The sequence below is a fragment of the Lonchura striata genome, chromosome 32, assembly GCF_046129695.1.
Source record: "Lonchura striata isolate bLonStr1 chromosome 32, bLonStr1.mat, whole genome shotgun sequence".
NCBI classification, from domain to species: domain Eukaryota; kingdom Metazoa; phylum Chordata; class Aves; order Passeriformes; family Estrildidae; genus Lonchura; species Lonchura striata.
Window position 1 is genome coordinate 5230038 of NC_134634.1, and position 26001 is coordinate 5256038.

At 63.2% G+C, this 26001-nt stretch overlaps 4 protein-coding genes across 6 annotated transcripts; 2 read left to right on the forward strand and 2 right to left on the reverse strand.

The window, feature by feature from the left end:
- The first annotated feature begins 734 nt into the window (after positions 1-734).
- On the forward strand, positions 735-4312 carry LOC110478268 (oxaloacetate tautomerase FAHD2B, mitochondrial). Its single transcript, XM_077789277.1, has 8 exons — positions 735-744; positions 1562-1747; positions 2194-2410; positions 2581-2640; positions 2739-2901; positions 3851-3959; positions 4027-4114; positions 4190-4312. Exons 2-8 carry the CDS (start codon positions 1569-1571, stop codon positions 4250-4252), a joined length of 879 nt encoding a protein of 292 aa, XP_077645403.1. The 5' UTR covers positions 735-744; positions 1562-1568; the 3' UTR covers positions 4253-4312.
- Positions 4309-13815, reverse strand: LOC110478269 (glycerol-3-phosphate acyltransferase 2, mitochondrial). The gene is made up of 22 exons (XM_077789211.1): positions 13741-13815; positions 10495-10593; positions 9757-9873; positions 9612-9685; positions 8844-8954; positions 8556-8684; positions 7847-7946; positions 7642-7775; positions 7466-7565; positions 7176-7382; positions 6938-7048; positions 6648-6733; positions 6465-6559; positions 6290-6360; positions 5965-6205; positions 5441-5589; positions 5251-5328; positions 5046-5171; positions 4846-4966; positions 4693-4743; positions 4533-4588; positions 4309-4457 (listed from the first exon to the last, which is right to left on the reverse strand). The coding sequence occupies exons 1-22, from the start codon at positions 13813-13815 to the stop codon at positions 4341-4343; spliced, it is 2448 nt and encodes an 815-aa protein (XP_077645337.1). The 3' UTR covers positions 4309-4340.
- Position 13816: 1 nt separating this feature from the next.
- Positions 13817-18207, reverse strand: ELMOD3 (ELMO domain containing 3). Its single transcript, XM_021544827.3, is given in 10 exon segments — positions 13817-13980; positions 14429-14556; positions 15061-15137; positions 15644-15774; positions 16338-16460; positions 17059-17182; positions 17271-17362; positions 17543-17605; positions 17901-17970; positions 18096-18207. Coding segments are annotated over 9 exon segments (972 nt in total). The 5' UTR covers positions 18096-18207.
- Positions 18208-19614: 1407 nt separating this feature from the next.
- Positions 19615-26001, forward strand: RETSAT (retinol saturase). Of its 3 annotated transcripts, XM_021544828.3 has the most exons (11): positions 19615-19868; positions 20473-20655; positions 21158-21402; positions 21887-22088; positions 22572-22769; positions 22857-22976; positions 23481-23619; positions 23765-23874; positions 24133-24299; positions 24605-24764; positions 25191-26001. In XM_021544828.3, exons 1-11 carry the CDS (start codon positions 19694-19696, stop codon positions 25334-25336), a joined length of 1845 nt encoding a protein of 614 aa, XP_021400503.2. In that variant the 5' UTR covers positions 19615-19693; the 3' UTR covers positions 25337-26001. The 3 variants fall into 3 exon arrangements, with proteins under 3 accessions (XP_021400503.2, XP_021400506.2, XP_021400504.2); XM_021544831.3 differs by lacking the exon at positions 24605-24764; XM_021544829.3 differs by lacking the exon at positions 20473-20655.

Sequence of the window (26001 nt, forward strand, 5' to 3'; positions counted from 1 at the left end):
CCAGTCCTGGTCCCGTTCCCAGTCCCGGTTCCCGGTCCCGTTCCCGTTCCTGGTCCCGTTCCCATTCGCAGTCCCGTTCCCATCCCCGTTCCCGGTCCCAGTTCGGTTCCCGGTCCCGTTCCCGGTCCCAGTTCGGTTCCCGGTCCCGGTTCCAGTCCTGGTCCCGTTCCCAGTCCCGGTTCCCGTTCCCGTTCCTGGTCCCGTTCCCATTCGCAGTCCCGTTCCCATCCCCGTTCCCGGTCCCAGTTCGGTTCCCGTTCCCGGTCCCATTCCCGGTCCCAGTTCGGTTCCCGGTCCCGGTTCCAGTCCTGGTCCCGTTCCCAGTCCCGGTTCCCGGTCCCGTTCCCGTTCCTGGTCCCGTTCCCATTCGCAGTCCCGTTCCCATCCCCGTCCCCGGTTCCAGTTCGGTTCCCGGTCCCGGTTCCAGTCCCGGTTCCCGTTCCCATCCCCGTTCCCGGTCCCAGTTCGGTTCCCGGTCCCGGTTCCAGTCCCGGTTCCCGTTCCCATCCCCGTTCCCGGTCCCAGTTCGGTTCCCGGTCCCGGGGCCCCGCCCCTCAGCCCTCGCCTCTCATTGGCTCTCATTGAAAATTTGGCCCCGCCCCCCGCGCCATCCCATTGGGCAGCCCGAAGGGGGCGGGGTCTCGGTGCCGCGACCTTCAGGCGGGCGGGGGCGGCACGTGACGTGACACGTGACGGGCGGTACCGGCCCGCAGCGCCCCCTGGCGGAGCGGGGCAGCAGCAGCCGTGAGAGACCCCCGGGATGGGGGGGGCCGGGACCGGGGAGTGACCGGGAACGGGGAATTACCGGGATAGGGGAATGAACGGGATAGGGGAATGACCGGGACCGGGGAGTGACCGGGAACGGGGAATGACCGGGACCAGGGAATGAACGGGATAGGGGAATGACCGGGACCCGGGAGTGACCGGGAACGGGGAATGACCGGGACCAGGGAATGAACGGGATAGGGGAATGACCGGGACCAGGGAATGAACGGGACCAGGGAATGACCGGGACCGGGGAGTGACCGGGAACGGGGGAGCCTTGGACCGGGGAGTGACCGGGAACGGGAAATTACCGGGATAGGGGAACGAACGGGACCAGGGAATGAACGGAATAGGGGAATGACCGGGACCGGGGAGTGACCGGGAACGGGAAATTACCGGGATAGGGGAGTGACCGGGACCGGGGAGTGACTGGGAACGGGAAATGACCGGGAACGGGGAATGACCGGGACCAGGGAATGAACGGGACCAGGGAATGAACGGGATAGGGGAATGACCGGGACCGGGGAGTGACCGGGAACGGGGGAGCCTTGGACCGGGGAGTGACCGGGAACAGGAAATTACCGGGATAGGGGAGTGACCGGGACCAGGGAATGAACGGGATAGGGGAATGACCGGGACCGGGGAGTGACCGGGAACGGGGAATGACCGGGACCGGGGAGTGACCGGGAACGGGAAATTACCGGGACCAGGGAATGAACGGGATAGGGGAATGACCGGGACCGGGGAATGACCGGGAACGGGGGGCCGGGCTCCATCCCGGGCTCCGCGGCCGCAGATCCGGGATGCGCGGGGCGCTGCGGCTGGTCCGGTTCCGCGGGGCCGCGGGCGGGGGGCCCCGGCTCGGGCTGGAGGAGGCGCCCGGCGGGGACCTGGTGGATCTGAGCGCGGCGGAGCCGCAGCTGCCCCGCTCCATGCGGGAGTTCCTGGAGATCGGCCCCCGCGGGCTGGAGCTCGCCCACAGGTGGGTGAGGCCAGGGGGGACCCCCAAAGGTGGGCGACCCCCAAAGGTGGTGACCTTTGGTGACCCCCGAAAGCGGGTGCTGCTAAAGCCGGCAACCCCCCAGCGGTGGGGGAGCCACCACAAGGAGAGGGAACCCAAAAACGGGGGGGTTTCCTCATGGATCCCCACGGGAGCAGCCCCCCAAATCCACTGCTGCTTTGGATGACCCCGAAGTGGGTCACCCCAAACAGCTGGACCCCAAAAAGTGGGAACTCCAAATCACGGGTGCCCCCCCATGACGTGCGACCCCCGAGAGTGGCTGACCCCAACGAGGGGGTCCCCTCAGCTGCGGCCACCCCAAAAAGGAGAGTCCCTAAAACACAGCTGAGCCTTGTGGATGCCCCCAGGCGTGCGGGAATCGCGCGCCCCAACCGCGGGTGATGCCCAGGGCGGCCCTGTCCCCGCAGGGCGCTGCAGTCGGGGCGGCACCGCGTGCCCCGAGCGGCCGCGCAGCTGCTGGCGCCCCTGGACGACCCCCAGAAGCTGATCTGCGTGGGGCTCAACTACCACGACCACTGCCAGGAGCAGGCCGTGAAGGTCCCCAAGGAGCCCCTCATCTTCAGCAAGTTCCCCAGCGCCATCGCCGGGCCCTTCGATGACATCGTGCACCCGCAGGACACCAGCGTGGGTACCCGGTACCGGCCCGGGGACCGCGCCCGGGACCCCGGGGATCGCGCCCGGGACCCCAGGGACAGCACCCGGGACCCCGGGGACCGCGCCCGGGACCCCAGGGACAGCACCCGGGACCCCGGGGACAGCGCCCGGGACAGCTCCCAGCCCTCCTGTCCCCGCAGGAGCTGGACTGGGAGGTGGAGCTGGCCGCCGTCATCGGGAAGACGGGACGGCACATCGAGGTACCCGTGCCCCTCCGGGGGCTCGGGGCAGTGTCCCCCGTGAGCTGTCCCCGGGGGCTCGGGGCAGTGTCCCCCGTGACCGTCCCCGCTGTCCCCAGGAGGCAGCAGCACTGCAGCACGTGCTGGGTTTCACGGTGGCCAACGACGTGAGCGCCCGGGACTGGCAGATGCGGCGCAACGGGCGGCAGTGGCTGCTGGGGAAAACCTTCGACACCTTCTGTCCCCTGGGGCCAGCCATCGTCACCAGGGAGGCGGTGCCAGGTGGGACAGGATGGGAGCAGGACGGTGTCACACTGACGGGATGGGGACAGGTGGGACAGGATGGGACAAGGACGGTGTCACACTGATGGGATGGGGACAGGTGGGACAGGATGGGACCAGGATGGTGTCACACTGATGGGATGGTGCCAGGTGGGACAGGATGGGACCAGGACAGTGTCACACTGTCGGGATGGGGACAGGTGGGACAGGATGGGACCAGGACAGTGTCACACTGATGGGATGGGGACAGGTGGGACAGGATGGGACCAGGATGGTGTCACACTGATGGGATGGGGACAGGTGGGACAGGATGGGACCAGGATGGTGTCACACTGTCGGGATGGGGACAGGTGGGACAGGATGGGAGCAGGACGGTGTCACACTGTCGGGATGGGGACAGGTGGGACAGGATGGGACCAGGACGGTGTCACACCGACAGGATGGGGACAGGATGGGACCAGGACGGTGTCACACTGATGGGATGGGGACAGGTGGGACAGGATGGGACCAGGACGGTGTCACACTGATGGGATGGTGCCGGGTGGGACAGGATGGGACCAGGACGGTGTCACACCGACGGGATGGGGACAGGTGGGACAGGATGGGACCAGGACAGTGTCACACTGATGGGATGGGGACAGGTGGGACAGGATGGGACCAGGACGGTGTCACACCGATGGGATGGGGACAGGTGGGACAGGATGGGACCAGGATAGTGTCACACTGATGGGATGGGGACAGGTGGGACAGGATGGGACCAGGACGGTGTCACACTGTCGGGATGGGGACAGGTGGGACAGGATGGGACCAGGACGGTGTCACACCGACGGGATGGCGGCTCATCCTCGGCGGCCGCTGCTGCCATCACGGCCCCCGTTCCCCCGTGTTTCTCCCCGTGGAGGGGTCACGGTGGCTCTGTCCCCATGTCCCCCCGTGTCACCTCCCGCAGACGTGCACAACCTGTGGCTCCGCTGCAGCGTCAACGGGCAGCGCATGCAGGACAGCAACACCCGCCACCTCATCTTCGGGGTGCCCGCCCTCGTCGCCTGGGTGTCCCGGTAGGAAGGGGGGCCCGGGGACCCCCGCAGCCCGGGGGGCCGCAGCTGATGCCTCCTGCGCCCCCAGGTTTGTGACGCTGGTCCCTGGGGACATCCTGCTGACGGGGACCCCCGCGGGAGTGGGGGTCTTCAGGAAACCGCCCGTTTTCCTCAAGGTAAGGGGGAACGGGGGCTCAGGTGGGGCAGGGTGACCCACCGGGCACGGCTGCCAGCGTGTGCCCCCCTCGCAGCGCGGCGACGAGGTGCAGTGTGAGATCCAGGAGCTGGGCACCATCTGCAACCGCGTGGTCTGACGGCGAGAGGCGCCCCGGCCCCACCGCCCCTCGGGGTCAATAAATGCACGAGCCACTGGGTCACCGCGCCCCTTTATGGGTCTGGGGGCTACAGCTGGGTGAACTGGTGGATGAAGGCTGCCAGCTTCTCCCGGCTGGAAGCAGACTGGAAAGGCTGGGAGAGCTGCAGGGTGTGTCCTGTGGGGGTCTGCAGCTCCTCCAGCACCTGGGGGGCGCAGGGAGGTCAGGAGGGCAGAGAGGGGGCGGCAGAATGTTGGGGGGCTGGGGGAGCCGTGCTTACCCCCATGTCCTTGAAACTCTGCAGGGAGCTCAGGGCCAGGCTCCTGTCGGGATACCCTGTGGGCAGAGAGATCCCCAGGGAACCCCAAACGTCACCTCTCAAGGACCCTCAGCCTGGCTCGGGGGTCACTAAAAACAAGACCTGCCCCCCCTTGACTCACCATCGTCATCCTCAGCCAGGAATTCCAGCAGCGCCTCCACGTAGTCTTCCTCTGCAGAGGAGAGGGGCGTCAGCTCCCACCTCCTGGGGGCTGCAGCCGTGCCTCAGTGGCCCCAGGGAGTCCCCAGGGGTTCCCCACTTTGGGGGGTCCTACCGGGCTGGGGCCAGGGGGCTCGCTGCAGGAACTGCACTGCCCGGCCGTAGGTCCGCAGCACGGGGCTCAGCAGGCGGCAGAGGAAGAGGAGGAAGCCAGGGAAGTCCCGGGGCTCGCGGAGCTGTGGGGGTACACGGGCAGATGTGGGGGAAAGCCACGCTCCCCCCAGCCCGGGGGGCAGCGGGGGAGCCCCCCAGTACCTTGTAGCACTGCTTGGGGAGCCTCTGCTCGCTGTCACTGTCGCTGTCGTCGGTGAAGAAGCCCAAGGAATGTCCCTGACAGAAGCGCCGGGGCACCGCGTCGCAGCCCCTGCGCTCGCTCTCGGCCTAGGGGACAAGGAGCTGTCACCTCAGCTCGAAGCCACCCTGTCCCTGTGCCCAGGAGAGCTCCTGGGGTGTCACCTACCACCTCCTCCTCCAGCAGCCCCCCGAGGATGAGCTTGTCCAGGATGTCCAGGCTGTGGCAGTCAGGAGGCTGGCAGGGCTGGGGACACAGGAGAGGGGTGACAGCCCAGCCCCGTGTGACAGCCCAGCCCCGTGTCCCCACCTGGAGCCCCAGCAGGGCTGGGGGTGACAGCCCAGCCCTGTGTCCCCACCTGGAGCCCCAGCAGGGCTGGGGGCAGCAGCTGCAGCAGCTGCAGGATCTTGTGGAGCAGCTCGTCCCGGCTCAGCACGATCCTGGTGAGGCTGGAGGGCGGCCCCAGGACGGGCAGCAGCTCCAGCAGCAGGGCACGGATGGCACAGGCTGACGGGACAGGGGTGTCACCAGTCCCAGAGTCACCAAAGAGCCCAGCATCCCCCACTCCCCCAGTGCCCCTGACCTCTGGTACGCCCAATCCCCCATCCCCATTCCCCAGTGTCAATAACCCCTGCACCCCCAATCTCCCCATGCCACTGGATCCCCCAGTACCACCAACCTCCCTGGCATCACCGAGCCCTGGTGCCCCAAATCCCGATGCCATCGACCCCCACGATGCCAACAACACCCCTGGTGCTCCCCGAAGTGCAGCCATCACCCGTTCCCGGGGTCACCCGCCCCGGTGTCACCGATTCCCGGGGCATCCCTGCTCCTTGGTGCCACTGGTGCCACCCTGTCCCCGCTCCCAGCGTCCCCACTCACCGCCCACGGCCTCCCCGGCCAGGTGGTACCGGATCCCCGCCGCCAGCCGCCCCAGCCGTGCCCGGGCCGGGGCTTTGGGGGGCCCCAGAGGGCTGGGGGGGCCCGGGCAGGGCTGCAGCAGCCGCAGGCTGTGCTGCACCAGCGCCCGCAGCTGCCCCGAGAAGCCCACGGCCCGGCCCCGCAGCAGGAGCTGCTCCAGCAGCTCCGAGAAATCCCACATCAGCCGGGGCAGCAGCACGAGCTGGGGGAACAGAGCGGGATCCTGGGGGCATTCCCGCTGGGAACGCTGCTCTGAGGGAAGGGAGGGCTGGGACCCTTCTCCCACCTCCCGGTGCCGGTGGAGCAGCAGCGCCGCGGTGATTCCCACGGCCGTGACGGCGGAGCAGGCGCTGGAATCTGCAGCGGGGAGAGGCACTCGTTATCCGGGGGCATTCACCTCCGCCCCGCTCCCGAGCAGGGAATGCCATCCCAAGGGATGCAGGGACCCCCCGGCCCCTCACCGCTCAGGGCGTGCAGCCCCAGCGCCGTCACCAAAATCTCCTCTTCAGTCCCCAAACTGGGTCTCGGAGTCCCCACGCTCCCCACATCCAGCGGGCTGGGAAGGCAGGAGGAGAGGGTGGGAAGGCAGGAGGAGAAGGGGAGCAGAGATCCAAGGGAACACTGCCTGGGGCTCGGCTCCTCACCTCCTGCCCAGGATGGTGGGAAGCAGCAGCTGCTCTGGATGATTCCCTGTGAGGACGGGCCCGACGAGGTTGTTGTCCACAAATTCCTGGGAGTGAGGAAGAAGGAGCCTGTGGGTGCTCACAGCCTTCAGCGCCAGGAGCTCTCTCCAACCCTGCATCCCCAGGGCTGGGAGGAGCACGGATTTCCCCAGCATGGATTCTAGATCCCCCCAGGCATCTCAAACCCCACCAAGACCCCAGGAAGAGCCTCCCAGTGCGGGGAGGGATCCAGGGGATGCACACTGCCATACCCGTAAGGAGAAGGGCTGGGAGAAATCCAGCTGGGCACAGCCGCGGTGCCGGCAGCGCAGGGCCCGGAACGCTGCCCGGAGACACGAGCCGATCCCCAGGGGCTGAGGGGGCTGCCAGGACACGGCATGACGGGTTAACGGCAGATCTGGGGGACGCCTCTCCCCAGGGATCTTCCCAGAGATGGAGGGGATCACTGATCCCCTGGGGAGCAGCGCTGACCCCCAGAGCCCCTCTCACCGCCCCCGCCTGCTCCACGCCGCCAGGAGCCACGTCGTAGGCGATGCCCACCGGGACCACCAGCACGTCGGGCACGGCTCCGTCCCGCAGCGCCCGCAGCAGGCGCAGCAGCCAGCGCCGGGCGGGGGCCGCCAGCCGCAGGGAGGCCGAGGGCTCCTCCAGGAACAGGACGAGGGGCTGGCGGCTCCGCAGCACCTCCTGCACGTACTGGGGAGAGACTGGGAGTACTGGGAGCTGCCAGCGCCACGCTGAACGCTCCAGAGGGAGTTTTCAGCCCAAGCTGCACCTACCGCGTCCAGCACAGCCCCCGGGAGCCCCTCATCCACGTCACTCCGTGTCGGCGCCGCTCCTGAGGGCAGGAAAATCCCTCCCAGGCGCTGGAGCAGGGATCTGGCGAGGGAAGGACACCGTGGGCAACCCCTGCGTCCCCTGGGTGCTCTGGGAGCGTGCCAGGGCGCTGCCTCACCGCAGGCAGGGGCTGGTCCCGGCGCCCACGGTCACCCTGGGCAGCCCGATGCCCTGGGACAGGAGGACGAAGGACAGCAGTGGCCCATCCAGCGGGGACTGGTGGCTGCACAGGAACACCAGCGGCACCTCGGGCTGCAAGCGAGGGATCCTGGGCTCAATTCCCGGCATTCCAGGGGCTGGCAGTGCCCGGCCGGGCTCCCTACCGTCCTGGCAGCACGCAGCACCATCTCCAGCTGCCCCCGGTGCAGCTGCACGCCCAGGAACAGACGGGTCAGGAGCTTGGGGAGCAGCCAGTGGCACAGCCTGCAGGAAAACTGGGAATGAGGCTTCCCCAAACCCATCCCTGCCTCCGTTTCCCCAACCCATCCCTGTTAAAATTCCCACTTTTATCACACATCGCATGTGATGAGACATCCTCCTTTTCCACTGGCAACCAGAGCTGCCATCGGGAATCCTGCATTCCCTCCATCTTCCTGCCCCACTCTGGGATCCCCAAATGCTCTTATTGTATGGGGAATTTCTTGTTCCCAGGGGAATACCTTCCCGTGAACGGCTCAAAAGTACTCTTTCTTCCCACTGGATCAGACAAGCAATGAAGCCCCGGATTCCCAATGTCAGTGATGGGATGGGAAAGGGAAAAGGAAATGCAAAGGTTTGTCTGCTTCCCTCCCTCCTGCAGGGTTTGGATTTTCCCACTCCAGCTCCTCAGAAGTAACTGGGGGAATGGCCCAACAAGCTATAGAGGACCCCGAGGGCAACCAGCCAAAGGATCCTAAAATACCTCCCGAAATATGCCAGCACATTCCCCAAAAGGATCCCAGGAAACACCCCATTGATCCACATGCATCCCCCCAAAATCCCAAAAGGCATCTGTATCCATCCCCCAGAGTATTTCCCGGGAAGATCCCCCACCTCAGCAGCAGAGGGGAGAGCGGGGCCTGGATTTCCCCCAGGATCCGGCAGATCTCCTCCTTCCAGCGCCGCTGGGATCCCTCATCCCCTCCGGAGCCAGGCTCCCGGCCGGGGGCAGCATCCTGCACCCTGGGGAGAGCAGGGCAGGGGGAGCACCCAACATCCAGGTGCTGGGGTGCAGGGAGCCTCGCTGGGCTCCAGGATCCCACCTGGACCGAAGGGATCCCCAGGATTGGGAGCCTCCTGGGGGAGGGCGATCCTGGGATGGCCCCAGGCGCTCCCACCCACCTCCTGCTGCTGCAGATCCGCACCAGGAGCTCCCCGGGGCTCTCTGCTGGAATCTTCCACTCCCAGGCTGCCAGGAATCCACAGACCCTCCGGACCAGCCAGCCCCGGAACCTGCAGGGGACACGCGGCGACATCCTGGCTGGGGAGGCTTTTCCACCAGGATCACAGCCCCCCCGCCTGCCTCTCTGCCAGATTTGGGACATTTCTCCCCATTTCACAGCTGGAAATGCTGAGGCATCGGTGAATTGATGCTTTAGGCTGCCCAGCAAGAAGGAAAACTGGGATTCAAAGCTGGGATTCCCAAATCATGGAAATTTCCCAGTCTATCCCCTGTTGTTCCCTAAAGGGGAGTGGAGCTAAAGTGATCTGGCACCTCAAAAATGAAAATATCTGGAAATGGCTCTGTGGCAGCTCCTGCCCAGAGGAAAAGAGGTGATAACCACAATTTCACCTTTCCTGGTATTTTTCCTTCTGGGGGAAGTGCCTGTTTTCCCTTTTCCCTGTGAGCCAGAGAGAAGAACAACCCTCCACCTCCCCGTTCTTCCCACCAAGATTCCAGATAAAGGCATGACCCCAAACCCCCAGTCCCATGACTGGACCCTCAGAGACGCCACTCCAGCCTCCCAGAATGGACAGCCGAGCTGGGATTGCAGTAAGGAGGAAGCGGGGAGGATGGAGAGGGGCTCCCACAGGCGTTTCGGTGAAACGAGGGCGAGGGAAGCGGCTTTGCAGGCGCGCTGCGCAGAGCCCGTCCCTCTCCCTCCTCACCGCGTGTCCGCCTCCGTCAGGCGGCTGGCGTCGCGGAACCCCAGCGCCGCGAGGTCCTCGGGGTAGAATCCATCCTGGCAGGAAAACCGGGACTGAGCCGTGCCGGCGCGGGGCCCCGGCCTCCCGGGATCCCCAGCTCTCCTACCCAGCTCCTGGGGGTGCAGGCCTGGCAGCAGCGCCCCGAAACCGGCCGGTGGTATTTGCCCAGGAACGGGATGAAAACTTCCAGCTTCGGGCCCGAGTGGCTGATCCACGACTGAATCTGAGGGGAGAAAGAAAAACGGGAAGGAGCATCTGGAAATGCCAAATGTGGGTGGATACACCCCAAAACGTGCTTGTGATCTGGGGGGTTTCAGTAACGGCAAGAAATTAAGGAATTTTGGCTGGGACAAGCTGGTGGCACATTTTGGTGACTATGTGGATCCGGATCAACCTGGATGCAGGGGAATTAACCTGGTTCTGGGGGATCAGCACCCTGGCACTGGGTTTACCCTCCCTCAAAGACACAGATCCAGTGGGATTAACCCAGATCCAGTGGGATCAGCTGGGAAATATGGGGCTGAGGGGGCTCAGTGGGATCTGAGGAGACCCCAGACCCTTTATTAGCCCCTTCCATCCCCACCTCCAGAGTCAGGGGGTGCCCTGGAACACTGGGATGCCAATTCCTTGGCCCTCAAACTGGGATTCCCCCTCCCTTTCTGAGGGGTGGGGCTTAGAAATTCCATTTCCTAAAAAAAGAAGGGGAGAAAAAAAGCAAATTTGGTTTAAAATGTAGCTGGGGGAGAGGAAAAGAAGGGGGAAAGTGAAGAGACCCCAGCATGATTTGGAGGGGATTCTCGAGGGGCAGGCTGGTGGCACAGAGGGTCCCTGTGGTGTCACATACCCTGGGGGGTGCCATGGCTGAGGGGACACCCCCAAACCAGAGAGAAGAAGCACTGGTGCTTGAGGGACCTGGGAAAAATCCTGCAGACAGAAACGAATTCTTATGGAATTGGGGGTGGCTTGAAGGGGTTCAACACTCACACTGACCCCACACCCCACATCCCCTATGGGATTTGGGGGATCACACATCCCACATCTCCACAGGGTTTTTGGGGTCACACACCCCACACTGACCCCACACCCCACATCCCCACAGGGTTTTTAGGGGGGTCACACACCCCACATCCCCACAGGGTCTGAGGGGTCACACACCCCACACTGAACCCTCACACCCTATGGGATTTGGGGGGTCACACACCCCACACTGACCCCACACCCCACATCCCCTATGGGATTTGGGGGATCACACACCCCACATCCCCGCAGGGTTTTTGGGGTCACACACCCCACACTGACCCCACACCCCACATCCCCTATGGGATTTGGGGGATCACACATCCCACATCTCCACAGGGTTTTTGGGGTCACACACACCACACTGACCCAAGACCCCACATCCCCACAGGGTTTTTGGGGGGGTCACACACCCCACATCCCCACAGGGTCTGAGGGGTCACACACCCCACACTGAACCCTCACACCCTATGGGATTTGGGGGGTCACACACCGCACACTGACCCCACACCCCACATCCCCTATGGGATTTGGGGGATCACACACCCCACATCCCCGCAGGGTTTTTGGGGTCACACACCCCACACTGAACCCTCACACCCCACATCCCCTATGGGATTTGGGGGATCACACATCCCACATCCCTGCAGGGTCTGGTGGGTCACACACACCACACTGACCCCTCACACCCCACATCCCCTATGGGATTTGGGGGATCACACATCCCACATCCCCGCAGGGTTTTTGGGGTCACACACCCCACACTGACCCCACACCCCACATCCCCACAGGGTTTTTGGGGGGGTCACACACCCCACATCCCCACAGGGTCTGAGGGGTCACACACCCCACACTGAACCCTCACACCCTATGGGATTTGGGGGGTCACACACCGCACACTGACCCCACACCCCACATCCCCTATGGGATTTGGGGGATCACACACCCCACATCCCCGCAGGGTTTTTGGGGTCACACACCCCACACTGACCCCACACACCCCACATCCCCTATGGGATTTGGGGGATCACACATCCCACATCCCCACAGGGTTTTTGGGGTCACACACCCCACATCCCCACAGGGTTTTTTGGGGGGTTACACATCCCACATCCCCACAGGGTCTGAGGGGTCACACACCCCACACTGAACCCTCACACCCCACATCCCCGCAGGGTTTGGGGGGTCACACATCCCACATCCCCGCAGGGTTTTTGGGGTCACACACCCCACACACCCCACACCCCACAGGGTTTTTGGGGTCACACACACCACACTGACCCCACACCTCACATCCCCACAGGGTTTTTGGGGGGGTTACACATCCCACATCCCCACAGGGTTTTTGGGGTCACACACCCCACAATGACCCCTCACACCCCACATCCCTGCAGGGTCTGGGGGGTCACACACCCCACACCGACCCCTCACACCCCACATCCCCTATGGGATTTGGGGGATCACACATCCCACACCCCGCAGGGTTTTTGGGGTCACACACCCCACACCGACCCCTCACACCCCACACTCCCCGAGCACTCGAGGCCTTGCCCCGCACTGCCCGGGCCCGCCGGGCCCCGCAGCGTTGGCAGCAGCCCCGCACGGCCCCGGGGACCCGCGGCCCGGCCCCGCTGGGCCCGGCCCCACCGCCCCGAGCCCGGCCCCGCTCACCGCGGGCCCCGCTGGGCCCGGCCCCGGAGCGTCCCGCCACCCCCGGCCCGGCCCCGCCGGGCTCCTGTCCCCGTGCCCCCGCTCCGCCCCAGCCCGGTTCGCCCCGGCCCGGCTCGGCTCGGCCCGGCCCGGCCCCGGAGCGTCCCGCCACCCCCGGCCCGGCCCCGCCGGGCTCCTGTCCCCATGCCCCCGCTCCGCCCCGGCCCGGCCCGGCTCGGCTCGGCTCGGCCCGGCCCGGCCGCGCTCCGGACCCGCGCGGCTGCAGCGGCCGGCAAAGGCCGGAAAGGCCGCGGTTCATCTGCGGAGGGGCGGAGGCCTCGCACCTCCGGGACCACCCCTGGAAAAGGGTGGGAAAAAAGAGAGACGGGAAGGAGAGGACGAAGAAAAAGGCAAACAAACAATTTAGGAAAAGGGTGGCGGAGCCTCTTCCCCTTCTTTTTATTGTCTCTTTTTTCCTCATCTTTTTTTTTTTTTTCCTCCTCTTTCCCTTGTCCTATTTTTTCTTGGTTTTTTTTCCCTTCTTTGTTTCTTGTCTCTTTGGGTTTTTTTATTCTCCTTTTATACCCTTTTTCCTTGTCTTCTGCTTTCCCCTCTCTCTTTTTTCCCCCCCTTTTCCAGGGGTGGTCCTGGAGGTGCAAGGCAGCCCCCAAATCACCTGAAAAGGATTCCCCCTCCAATTTCCACAATAACTCAAGATCAAGAGAGCAAACACCAACTCCAGGCTCCTTTTTCTCTAATTTTTTTTTTTTTTTCCCCATCCAGGAGCATTCCCAGCTCCCAGGAATCATCACCCTCTCAGGGGGCCTGGACCACAACATTCCATTCTCCCCCCAGCTCCCACTTCTCCAAACCCCTCATTTCTCTCCAGATTTGGGCTTTGGGGGCTGCTTTTCCCCATTTTTAGGGGTCTGGGCACATTCCCAAGCACTGGCCCCGAGCTGCTCCCAGAGGGAATAAGCCTTCCCCTCCTCCTTGGAGCTCTCCACAGCTCCTTTTTCACCCCAAAGGGGACTCAGGGCACCCCAGTTCACCTTGCCTTCCCCCAGATACAGAGTCCAGTGGCAAATCCAAAACTCTCTTTCCCTCATCTCCCCCCTTTAGTAACTTTTTTGGGTGCTGACAGCCCACAGTGACCCTGGGGGCTCTGACACAGCCCCCCAAAGTGGGGGGATTCCCATTCCAGGCGCTGCTGGGGCTGGGATGGGATCCAGGAACCCAGCACCACCTTCCAGCTCCACCTGGGGAGGGCAAGGACCCAGATTTGGGGTGGGGAGAGCGACTATCCCAGCACCAAGCTGGCTGGCTCATGGAATCCCCTGCTCTACCTCCTCCTCCTCCTTTGCTTCCAGAAGATTCCACTGGAGCTCCGTGACCTCTCCCAGCCCTTCCCACTCCCCCAAACCAGGGGGAACACTGGTGTGTCTCCCTCCAAGGGCTGATCCACCAGCAGAATTCCCTGTGCAGCGTCCCACTCCATGTCAGACCAGTCAGGAATCTCCCTCCAGCTCCACCCCAGGGTCACAGATGTTGGTGAAGTGGATCTGGGAGGAGGGAAGGGAGGGAGGCTGAAGGCCACGGCTCAGGTAGGCTTCCAGGGATTTCAGCAGCTGCCTCGGCTTCTTTTTGGTGGATAATTCCAGCTCTGGAAAGGTCAGAGGGGGAAAAGGTTGAGGGGAGCAGGCCTGGAAGGTGCCAATCCGATGTCCCGACATTTTCCCTTGGGAAATGCTCGTGCTTTCCTTGGGAGCAGGGAGCACAGTGCCAGCCTGAGCACCCTAAAACTGGAATGCAGGGAAGATGGGGTGAAGCTGGAGCCCAGCAGTGCCAGCTGGATCCCAATACCTCAGGGATACACTAGTCCCACTGACAGCATTCCTCTCTGGAGTAATCCATGGACAGGGGTTAAGCCATGGCTTAACACGGAGCAGGAATGTCCCCACATGTCCAGCATCCCCCTGGTGTGGAAAACGGGAGGAAAACCACCCCTGGGATAGGGAAGAAACCTCAGTGCGGGGATTAAACCGGGAATGTTTGGACTCCCCGGGCATTACAGCCCGTGTCACTGGGCTGGGGAAGCCGGGCAGACAAACCCTTGAGGAAGAAGCCGGCGTCAGCCACGGTGCCGTGCTGCTGCTCCCAGAGGCGGGAGAGGCGCAGGAAGGCGGCGGCGTACAGGTCGTTCAGCACCCCGATCACCTGCTGCCGCCGGTTGCACTCCCTGCGGAGGGGACGGCAGAGACTACCGACAACTCCAGGAATTATAAAAGTCTTTAAAAATGTGCTTTAGGCCCTGCTAGTCTAGCTAAGCGAGCAATAGGTTGTTCCCACGAGGAACAATCTTGGGGTTGAAATGGGAAGTCTGCTAACATGGACGCCTGTTCTTAGACAGAAATAGAAATCTGCACTTCCATAAACAACAGATCTGTCCCATGAGAATCCACTAAGGAAATACATAAACATTTGTAGATGGAGAGATTCTCACACACACAGGCACTTTTTAACCAATGAATAGATGAGCAAGAAAACCACCAGCCACTTGGAGTTACACACGAGGTCTGTGAAAACTGTATAAAACGAGTTATGTGAATAAAGAATTGGCTTTTCTGCACGAAGAACCTGAGTCCCACCTGATTATTATTACAACAGGAAAGGGCTCAGCCCCCTTCTGGGAAGGGGAACAACCCGGGGTGCAGCTTGAGAGCCCAGAACCAACCCCACTCACCGGGAGAGCCGCTCCTCCTGCAGCGCCTGGATGACGATCCGGGTGATGTTCACGGACATGATGCAGAAGGGAAAATGCTGTGAAACCACCAGAATTCCAGCATTAAGGAAGCTCAGCTGGAAAACCCTCCTCCCCTCTGGCACCTCTGGCCTCTTGACACTGCATCCATGCAGCCACAAATCCACGGGATGGATCCATGGGATCCACGCACTGGGATAACAACCCTACAGATCCAGGCTTGGATGGATGCTGAGGGTTGAGCCTATCTTGTACCCAGGCTTAAACCCGGACTAAAATGTCCCCACTCATTCCCATTTTCCCGTTGCCCAACTCTCCAGCCTGTTTATCCCACTCCAAGCCAGTAGCAGATCTCTAAAATCCCATTCCCAGCATAAATACAGCACTTGGAGCTCTGCTCCAGCCCGGATTGGGGTTCTTGGGCACCGCCTTCTTCCCCTCACAAGTACAAGGTGCTTCAGCATCCCAAAAAACCTCAGAAGAGAAGCTTTTTGTTTTTCCCTCTCCCAGAGCATTGGGAATCCCAAGGGAGGCTCCCTGGCAGGAAGGAGGGGGAAGGTCATGCCTGGGTTTCATGCTGGGAGAGCTGGAAAATCTCCCGTGCCAGCGGCAGCGTCCGGGAATCCAGGACAAAGAAGAGGATCTGCATCAGCCCCAGCATTCCCGTCCCACGCAGGTCAGTCCCGGGATCCACACCTGGGAAGGACAGCGTGGAGCCACTCCCTGCCACCTTCCCACTTCCACGGGCTGTTTGCTCCCTGCAGTCCCTGTCTCTGCCCAGCAACCCCGGGGATCCCTTTCCTGAGGGAAAGCTTTCAGGCCAGTTCCCTAATGGGGCCATCACCTCGCTCATCTGTGCTTTAACCAGCCCCTGCTCCACCCCGCCACTCCCATGCCCACACCTTTCCAGGAATTACCAGCTTTTTTAGGAATATGGGGAGACCCAGCCAACCAGTCCAGATGTTGTACTGGGCCAGTTTGGTTTAATTCTTCTATGGACAAAGGGACTGAGAGTGCCCCTGGGAATTTTGTAGGGATGTGGAGAGGAGCGGGAGGACTGGGGGGGATCAAAGCCTGGGACCAGTTTTGGGGTCCAAGAAGGACATTGAGGGGCTGGAGCATGTCCAAGGGAGGCCAGTGGAGCTGGGTCTGGAGCACAGGGAGCGGCTGAGGGAGCTGGGATAGAACAGGAAGGTTCCAGGGGAGGTTTGGATGGATTTTGGGGATCTCCCCAGGCAGAGGGCTGCTCCCTGTCCTACCCTGGAAGCCCAGCTCCTCCCAGTGTGCCCCGTAGCGCGGGCAGCCCAGCCTGGAGCACGTCAGCTGCCGGTAGATGGTCTGCAGGATCCGCATGTGCACGCACTCCGAGTCATCCAGGGCACCTGCAGGGAGGGAGCCAGCACCCAGCTGCCTCAAAACACTCCTGACATCTGAAAAACATCCCTCAGTGCCCCAAGAACTGAGATCCCCAAAAACATTCCTTGGTGCCTAAAAAAACACTTGACGTCCTCCAAAACTCTCCTCCTTGTTACCTAAAAATGCCCCTGGGCACCATAAAACCCTCAGCAGCCAAACCCATGCCCCATGGCACCCTAAAAATCCCCACCCCGTTTCTCAAAAGCACCCCTCAGCACCCAAAAGATGCCTCTTGGTGCTCAAAAGACTCCAAACTCACCCCTCAACACCCTAAAAAACCCACAGTGCCAGAAAATGCCCCTCAGTGCCCAAAACCAAACCCACAGCCTCCCAATATGCCTTCACAGCACCTAAAATGAACAGCTTGGCACCTAAAAAACCCCCTCGGTGCCCAAAACAGGCCACTCAGCCCCCAGACCCACAGGCCCAGGGTTTCCATGTGTGTGCAACCCCCTCATGCCAAGGGAGCGGGTGATTCCCATCCCATTGCCCCTGGCCAGAGGGGCAGAAGGGAGGTAGGAAGCAGGGATGCGATCCAGCAGGGCACAGAGGGGTCCCACTCACACTGTGCCATGGCCAGCGCCAGCTCCCGCTCGCCGCGGAGCTGCGGGCGCAGCCGGGGGTGCCCGCGGAGGCAGCGGAGCAGGGCAGCCAGGATCCCCCGGCGCCCCGGTGCCCGGGCCTTGCCCTGCGGGACGAACAGGCTCAGCAGCGCGGTCCCCGGCGGGGCAGGGGCCGCTCACCCGCCCGGCGGGCAGCGGGGCACGGAGCCGTACCCGGCTGGCGGGGAGCCCCGCGCTCTGGAAGTGCTGCAGCGCCTCGCTGAAGGAAATCGGAGGGGGGGCCGCGCCTGAGCTGCCCCCCAAGCCTGCAGGGAGGCAGGGAGCGGGTCAGACCCTCACGGAGCCCTGACCGCCCCCGCAATGGTCCCCGCTTCCAGGAGAGTGAAGGCGTGGGGAACAGGGCGGAGATGGAAGCGCCCACCCCGCAGCCCTCCCGCGCCCCAGCTCCTTCCCGGAGCTGCCCAGCTCCCTGCTAGTCCCGGTACCTGACTGGATCTCCTCCAGAGCCTCCCACTCCTGCCGCGCCTGGCGCTGCTCCTCGCCGATCCCTGCCCGAGGGAAGGGGCACAGCAGTCAGGTCTGCGGGCAGACACGGAGTGCGGGTTCCCTCCCTTCCCCCAGCCCCGCTCAGCACACCCTGGGGCTGTGCTCCCTCCTCTCCAAGGGAAATCCCAACCGGAGCCACCCCGGGCACCACAAGGTTTATCTCGGACTTTAGGGAATGATCCGGGACCGGACGGGTTTGTCAGAGACATCCCCCCGTGCTTGATCCCTGGGGGCTCGCAGGTGACGTATCCAGCAGGAAAGGCCGGGGTTGATCCAGGGGAAGCAGGGAAAGCTCACCGGGGTCTGGGGGCTGCCCCGCTCCGAGCACCAGCTCCTGCAGGACACCTCCCTGCCCCAGAGCTGCCATCTGCGGGGGACAGAGCGAACACAGCGTCACCCGCACACACCGGCCGAAAATCCAAGCTTCTCCCCCAGGCAACAGCCCCTGTGTCCCCGGGAAGGTGGCTCAGCCCCTTCAGGGAGGGTCCGTACCCTCGGCACGATTTTATGTGGCTGTCACGGTGGGAACGGAGCGATGAGGGGGAGCGCGGTCCGGGAGCCTGAGGTGGGGAGGCTCGGCGGGTCCCGGCTGGGGGCTCCGGCCGCAGAGGAACCTGCCGGGGGGACAAGGCGCTGCCGCTCCGAGCCCCCGGCGCCGCTCATGGCCTGGGGGCGGCGGTGGGAACGGGGGTGTGCGGGACCCCCACAGCCGCCCCAGCCCCTCGGGAGCCGCCGCTGCCCTCGGTGCTCCCAGCCCTCAGGAGCCCGCTCAGCCCCTCAGGTGCCCGCTCAGCCCCTCAGGAGCCCGTTCAGTCCCTCAGGAGCCCGCTCAGCCCGTTCCAGCCCCCGCGCAGCCCCCCCAGACCCCTCTGACCCCTCAGCTCCCCTCAGCCCGAGGCTGCCGCACCGCCCATGCGCGGCCGCGCCGCACGCCGGGAGCTGTAGTCCGCACCTCCGGGGACTACAATTCCCAGCGTGCACCGCGCGACGTGGAAACGGCGGCGTGCGTGAAGGGGGCGTGGCCCGGTGGGGCGGGGCGGGGCCCAAGCGGCGGAGCTGGAACGGGAGCGGTGCCCGGAGCGGGACTCGGCGCTTCCGGGGTCTGCAGCGGGGCGAGCAGTCCCATATGCCAGCTCCAGCCCCCAGTATGCCAGTGCCAATTCCCAGTATGCCAGTCTCAGTCCCCATTATCCCAGTGCCGCCTCCCAGTGTCGCCAGGTCCCAGTGCCAGCTCATGGTGCCCATTGTCAGCTCTCACTTCCCAGTCCCAGTGCCCAATGCCACTTCCCAGTCCCAGCTCCCAGTCCCAGCTCCCAGTGCCCAATGCCACTTCCCAGTCCCAGCTCCCAGTGCCCAATGCCACTTCCCAGTCCCAAACTCCCAGTGCCAGCTCCCAGTGCCCAATGCCACTTCCCAGTCCCAGCTCCCAGTCCCAGCTCCCAGTGCCCAATGCCACTTCCCAGTCCCAGCTCCCAGTGCCCAATGCCACTTCCCAGTCCCAAACTCCCAGTGCCAGCTCCCAGTGCCCAATGCCACTTCCCAGTCCCAGCTCCCAGTCCCAGCTCCCAGTGCCCAATGCCACTTCCCAGTCCCAAACTCCCAGTCCCAGCTCCCAGTGCCCGATGCCACTTCCCGGTCTCAAACTCCTCGTCCCAGCTCCCAGTGCCCAATGCCACTTCCCAGTCCCAATCTCCCAGTCCCAGCTCCCAGTGCCCAATGCCACTTCCCGGTCCCAGCTCCCAGTCCCAGCTCCCAGTGCCCGATGCCACTTCCCAGTCCCAATCTCCCAGTCCCAGCTCCCAGTGCCCAATGCCACTTCCCAGTCCCAATCTCCCAGTCCCAGCTCCCAGTGCCCAATGCCACTTCCCGGTCTCAAACTCCTCGTCCCAGCTCCCAGTGCCCAATGCCACTTCCCGGTCCCAGCTCCCAGTCCCAGCTCCCAGTGCCCGATGCCACTTCCCAGTCCCAGCTCCCAGTGCCCGCCCCCGCTCCTCCCCGCGGTCCCCCCGCCCCGTGCCCGCTGCTCCCGTTCCTGCCGTCCCCGCCGCTGTTCCCGGTTCCGCGGGGCAGAGCGGGGCTCCCGCAGCACCATGTGGCTGCAGGCGCTGTTCTTTCTCGCCCCCCTTCTCCTCCTCCTCCTCGTCCTCCTCTCCCTCATGCTCCCCCGGGTCTCGGGCAGCCGCAACCCCTTCGCCACCGACAGCCGCCGCCCGCCCGCCCCGCTGGTCACCGACAAGGCTGTGCGCAGGGCCGTCGTTAAGACAGGTACGGGACCCCCGGGGCCACCAGCCCCGCGGCGGGATTGGAGCCGGGGTGGCATCGCCAGCTCGGCGTGCCATCGCCCCAGGACAGCATCACCGCAGGGTGCATCATCCCCCGGGACAGCACCGCCCGGGCTGGCATTAACCCCCCGGGCTGGCATCAATCCCCCGGGCTGGTATCCCCCGGGCTGGCATCATCCCCCCGGGCTGGCATCAACCCCCCGGGACAGCACCGGCCGGGCTGGCATCAATCCCCGGGCTGGCATCAACCCCCCGGGACAGCACCGGCCGGGCTGGCATCAATCCCCGGGCTGGCATCAATCCCCCCCGGGGTGGCATCATCCCCCCGGGCTGGCATCAACCCCCCGGGACAGCACCGCCCGGGCTGGCATCAACTCCCCGGGCTGGCATCAACCCCCCGGGCTGGCATCCCCCCGGGGTGGCACAGACCCCTCCGGGGTGGCACAGACCCCCCCGGGCTGGCACAGACCCCCCCGGGGTGGCATTGTCCCCCGCAGTGTCACCCCGCGGTGCCAGCCGCGGCCCGGCGCGGTTCCGGGGGTGCCCCGTGCTGGGGGTGCCCCGGTGACGCCGCCGTTTCCCCGCAGTGTTCTCGGCGGAGAAGGTGCCCCCGCGGCTCGATGCCGTCGTGGTGGGCAGCGGCATCGGGGGCCTGGCGGCCGCGGCGCTGCTGGCCAAGGCGGGCTGGCGTGTGCTGGTGCTGGAGCGGCACGGCAAGCTGGGGGGCTGCTGCCACACCTTCACCGAGAGGGGCTTCGAGTTCGACACCGGTGCGACCCGGGCCCCGAACCCCCCCGGGTCCGAGGGACGGGGTGGGAGTCACGGCCGAGGGCTCCCCTGCACGCACCTCTGCTACACAAACCATCTTCCTGCTCTTCGCCCCAAAACCCGCTGGGTGTAGGATACCAAACCCCCCAAATTCCCCATATCCAGCCCTGCACGGGGGATGTCACCTCAGGACGCATCTTGTGTCAAGGCAAAGTCCGGCTCTGTGTGTCCCCGAATCTCCGGGATTGATTATTTACAGCAGAGATGGATAGCCAAGTGTAACAAAACTCCAAAATTGCCAGCTAAAAACACTGTGGTCAGTGCTAGTCACCCCAGCTGGGAGGCAGGTGTATCCCACATTTTCCCTTCAACGTGGAGCTGATAGGGTGGGGATGGATAAATAAGAGGTGGGTTTGTTCATCCTGGGGTGGGAAGATGCAAATAAGGAAAAAAAGTGAAAAGAAGGGAAAAAAGAGGAAAATAAAGGGAAAAAATGTGTTTTAGGGATCCACTATGTGGGGCAGCTGCAGGAGGGCTCCCTGATGAGGTTCCTGGTGGACCAGCTGACGGATGGGCAGCTGCAGTGGGCCCCGCTCCCGGCCATCTACGATGCCGTGGTTTTGGGGGACCCCCAGGGTGCTGGCAAGACCTTCCACATCCATTCTGGGAAGAGGGAATATTTCCGGAGGCTGAAGGAGCAGTTCCCCGGGGAGGCGGCGGCCATCGATGAGTTCCAGCGCCTGGTGAAGGTGGGATAACACCGGGGCAGTCTGGATCTGGGGGGGTCGCACAACCAGGGGAGCCCCCCGGCACCTGGATGCTGGGCACCCCAGGGAATAACGGCAGCACCCCAAAAGCGTTGGGAAACACGTGCAAAATCGCCCCTTTCTGCCTCAAAAATGCAGTGTCACGGATGTTTTGGGGGAGATTTCTTTAAAGAAGAAGTTCTTTAAGGAGTTGGGGCAGAGTTCTTGAAGGAAGTTTTTCTGAAGAACCATTTTTTTCAGAGGTAACTTTTTGGGGAAGTTTTTGGGTGGACCTTTCTGGACGAGTTTCGGTGGGGAATCTTTCTTCGCAGAAGCTTTTCTTAAAGGAGGTTTTTGAGGGAAGGATTTTGAGGGAGCCAATACTCCCCTTGCCCACGCCTCCCCAGGCTGCCTAGCAGTGAATTTAAGGGGAAAAAGCACTTTGGAGCATCTCTGGGATGTGTCTGACCCCCAGCTCTCCCTGCAGAGCGCCGGCCGTGGGGTTGTGCTGCTGGGGATCCTGAAGATGCTCCCGAGGTTCCTGGCCGGGCTCCTGATCCGCTCTGGGCTGCTCCCACGCCTCTGCTCCTTCTGCCACCTGGCCTCACGCAGCCTCAAGGAGGTGGTGGATGGCCTCACCCCCAACCCTGAGCTCCGGGCTGTCCTCAGCTACATCTTCCCCACCTATGGTAGGTGACCAGGAGGCCCTGGGATGACCTTAAACCCTTTAGAAACAGAAAAAAGGTAAGAACCCCCTTTTCTGCGTGCTTTCGGAAGGTTTGCAGGGATGTTCATCGCAGGGATGCTTTGCCAGCATCCTTGTCCCCGAGTCACTGGCAGGTGACATGTCCCCATTGCTCATCTCCATCTCTTTCCCTCCGTTCTTCATCTTCCCCATGGGGTGACATAATTCCTGTACAAGGGAATGTTCCAGAGCTCCCCTTTCCCTCCACCCCCTCTCCTGGGCTGTGCTCGCAGCCCCCCATGCCTTGGTCAGGTTGGTGACCACGGCCTTGCCATGGGGACGCCCACACCTGATGTCCTCCCTGCTCCTCCAGGTTCCTCACCTTCCTCTCACTGTCACACCCAGGGTGTTCCTCATGCTAAAATATTTAGGATAAGCTCCAAACTCATGATTTGCCCAAACCCTCCTCGGCCGCCCCTCTTCCCAGGTGTGCTCCCCTCCAAGGCCAGCTTCTCCATGCACAGCATCCTGGTGAACCACTTCCTCCACGGCGCCTGGTACCCCAAGGGCGGGGCGGGGGAAATCGCCTTCCACACCATCCCCGTGATCCGCCAGGCTGGAGGCGACGTGCTTGGGAAGGCGCCGGTGCAGAGGATCCTGCTGGACGCGCAGGGCAGAGCCTGCGGTGAGCACCTGGGCCACGGGGCTGCTCCCAGAGTGGGGATCCTTTCCCCAGCACCTCATCCTCCCCCCTCTGGGTTCCCCCTCCCAGGTGTGAGCGTCAAAAAAGGCCAAGATTCGGTGGATATCTTGGCTCCCGTGATCATTTCGGACGCCGGGATCTTCAACACCTACGAGAGGCTGCTGCCGGCGGAGGCGCGGGCTCTGCCGGGTGCGGCGTCAGCGCCGGGCTCCGCCGGGATTACGGCATTAATCCCAATTAAAAGCCGATTTGCCAATTAAAACCGGCAAACGCCCTGTCGCTGCTGTGCCACGGCGCTCAAAACCCAGCCCTGGGCCGCTCGTTTCTTCAGGGGGGGGGTTAAATTAATTGGCCCAAATTGGCTGTAGTTTGCAAAGTCCTGGTTTGGTGCGAGGATTCCCTAAAATACACAGTGCAAGGCCCCGAAATATTCGTGGGAGTTGGTGGAAATTCTGCTTAAAGTCGGATTGCCAGAAAACCTTCTGGAAGGGGCAAGGATGGGGGGAAGGGGACAGAGGTGCTTGGGAAGGGGCACAGTCAGGTGGAAAGGGGATGGTTTGTGTGGGTGGGAAGGGTCAGGCTTTGGTGGGAAAGGACCAGGATTGGAGAAACTACTTCTCTGTAGCCGAGGATCCTAGAAAAGCCCGATTTCCCCCAGAACAGACTAATTCCCTTTTCCCCTCCACGCCGCAGAGATCCAGGCCCAGCTCCGCACGGTGAGCCATGGTGAGGCGGGTTTCACCGTCTTCGTCGGCCTCAGCGGCTCCAGGGAAGAGCTGGGGCTGCAGCCCACCAACTACTTCATGTTCCCAGGGAACGACCTGGATGGAATGTAGGTTTGCCTTCACCTTGGATGTGCTTCGCTGAGCATAAGGAGATGAATTCCTGGGCAGTGACTCGGAAAGTGGGGGTTTGGTCGTAAGGATTTTCGGGGGAAGGTGCCCTGAAGCCCAGCTCAGCCCTTCCCTCTCATGCAGGATGAAGCGCTACCTGGCCTCGTCCAGAGAAGAAGCTGCCAACAACATCCCTTTGCTCTTTGTCACCTCGCCATCAGCCAAGGACCCCACCTGGGAAATGAGGCACCCAGGTGAGGCTGGCACCACAAATGCTTGTGAGGGGCTTCAAAACTCCTGTTGGGGTTTGGTGATCCCAAACAAGGAGTTTCTACTCAGCTATCCCTGGTCAAAGCTGCTGAGCATGGGGCTCATGGAATGCACCCTTTGGGATGCCTGGATGAAGGACACGGAACCCCAAGGATCTGGGGACATCCCCCGGGTTTGGGGCAGCGACAGGGTGGGATGAGGGTGGGCACAGGGACAAGCACCCCAGCCTTGTTCTCCTGCAGGTAAATCCACACTGGCCATCGTCACCTTCGCCAGGTACGAGTGGTTCGAGGAGTGGAAGGACAAGCAGGTCCACAAGCGGGGGGACGACTATGAGGACCTGAAGAAGACTTTTGTGGATGCCATCATGCAGACTGTCTCCAAGCTCTACCCTCGCATCGAGGGCCGGGTAAGGAAACACGGGGTTCAGGGGTCCTCCAGCTGCCTCTACCTACCCAACGGAGTCATGGAATGGTTTGGGTTGGAAAAGCTCATCCAGCTCCACCCCATCGTGAGCAGGGACACCTTCCACCAGACCAGGTTGCTCCAATCCCCATCCAACCTGGGCAGACCTGCATGCCCATCCCAGGATGATCCTCCAGAACCATCCTGGGACGAAACCTGGCCAGAACCACCATGCCAGGGTCTGCCAGGAAACCCATCCCAGACCGTACCCCACAGCCAGGCTCCTGCAGACCCCCTGTCCCCCCGCAGATCGAGTACCTCTCGGGTGGGACTCCCCTCACCAACCAGCACTACATCGCCAGTCCCCACGGGGAGCTCTACGGCACCGACCACGGCATCCCCCGCCTGCAGGCCGAGGCCATTGCCACCGTGCGGGCAGACACGGCCGTGCCCAACCTCTACCTGACAGGTGACGGGGCCACCGGTGTCCTCACTCGAGGCCAGCCCCGGGGAGCGGGATGTGGGCGGAGAAAACCTCCAATCCTGAAGCGGAATAAGGGGAAGAGCCGCTGGGAGCAGCGGGATAACGCCTGGAAAAGCAGAGTTCCACGGTGCCAGGGGAGGAGGGAAGGGCTGTGCTCCCCCAGCTCTGGGAGGTTGTCTCCTTGCCCGGTGTAGAATGGAGAGTTCCCATCTGGGGAAGGTGGGGCAGGATGAGGAGATCCTGCTGGAGACAAGGAAGGTCAGACAGGGCAGGGTGTGTGGGTTCAGACCCTGGGGATGGTGTGGGGGCATCTGGAAGGTGATGCCCAAACCACCACTGATGGTTGGCTGGGGTGGAGTGAGGAGTGAGGGCTGCTCACAGGGCTGCTCATCTGCTGCTCCCTCCTTTCAGGGCAGGATTTGTGCCTGGGGGGTTTCATGGGAGCCCTGCAAGGAGCCATCATCTGCGCCAGCACCATCCTCAAGCGCAACCTCTACGCGGACGCGGCGTGGCTGAAGATGCGCCTGCAGGCCACCAGCTCCAAGAAGGGAGACTAGAGCCTGCCATGCCACCAGCAGGGCGCCCTGCTCCCAGCACATCACCCCCACCTCGCTCTCAGCTGTCACACACCTGCAGCAGACCCGTCTCTACGCCAGGCTGAGGGATTTCATCCAGGACGACGCCGTTCCCACTCCCAGATTGAGTTGGACCTCACCCCCACCAAAAAAACGCACCCCCTTCCACCATCATGTCCAGTGCTGGTCCCTGGCCATGAAGGGAGTTCCCCAAGAGCTGGTGTGGCCAGGAGAGAAGTCAAGATAACCCCAAAACAGGCGGCACCAGCAGCTCCCACGGTACCAGCAGCTCCCGTGGCTGCTTGATCCCACCAGGATCACTGACCCCTGCCAAAGCCCACCTCCACCTGCAGCCCCCCGCCAAAGCCCACCTCCACCTGCAGCCCCAGAGCTGTCTGAGAGCAGCAGGCTCTCCAGGGCTTCCAGAGTCATCCCTGGGAGCAGCAGGACCCCAGCCTCCCAGTATTCCCAGTGTTTGGGTGCTGCTCTCCCCCACTGCCCCAAGGCATCCATGGCACAAGCTCACACTCCTCCAGCAGCAACAAAGTCCTTCTGTCTGCTGGTAAAAGCTCGGGAACAGGATGAAAGTCCGCTCCAGATGGGAAGGGAAGCACGTGAGACTGGAAGTAATAAAATAATGATCATGA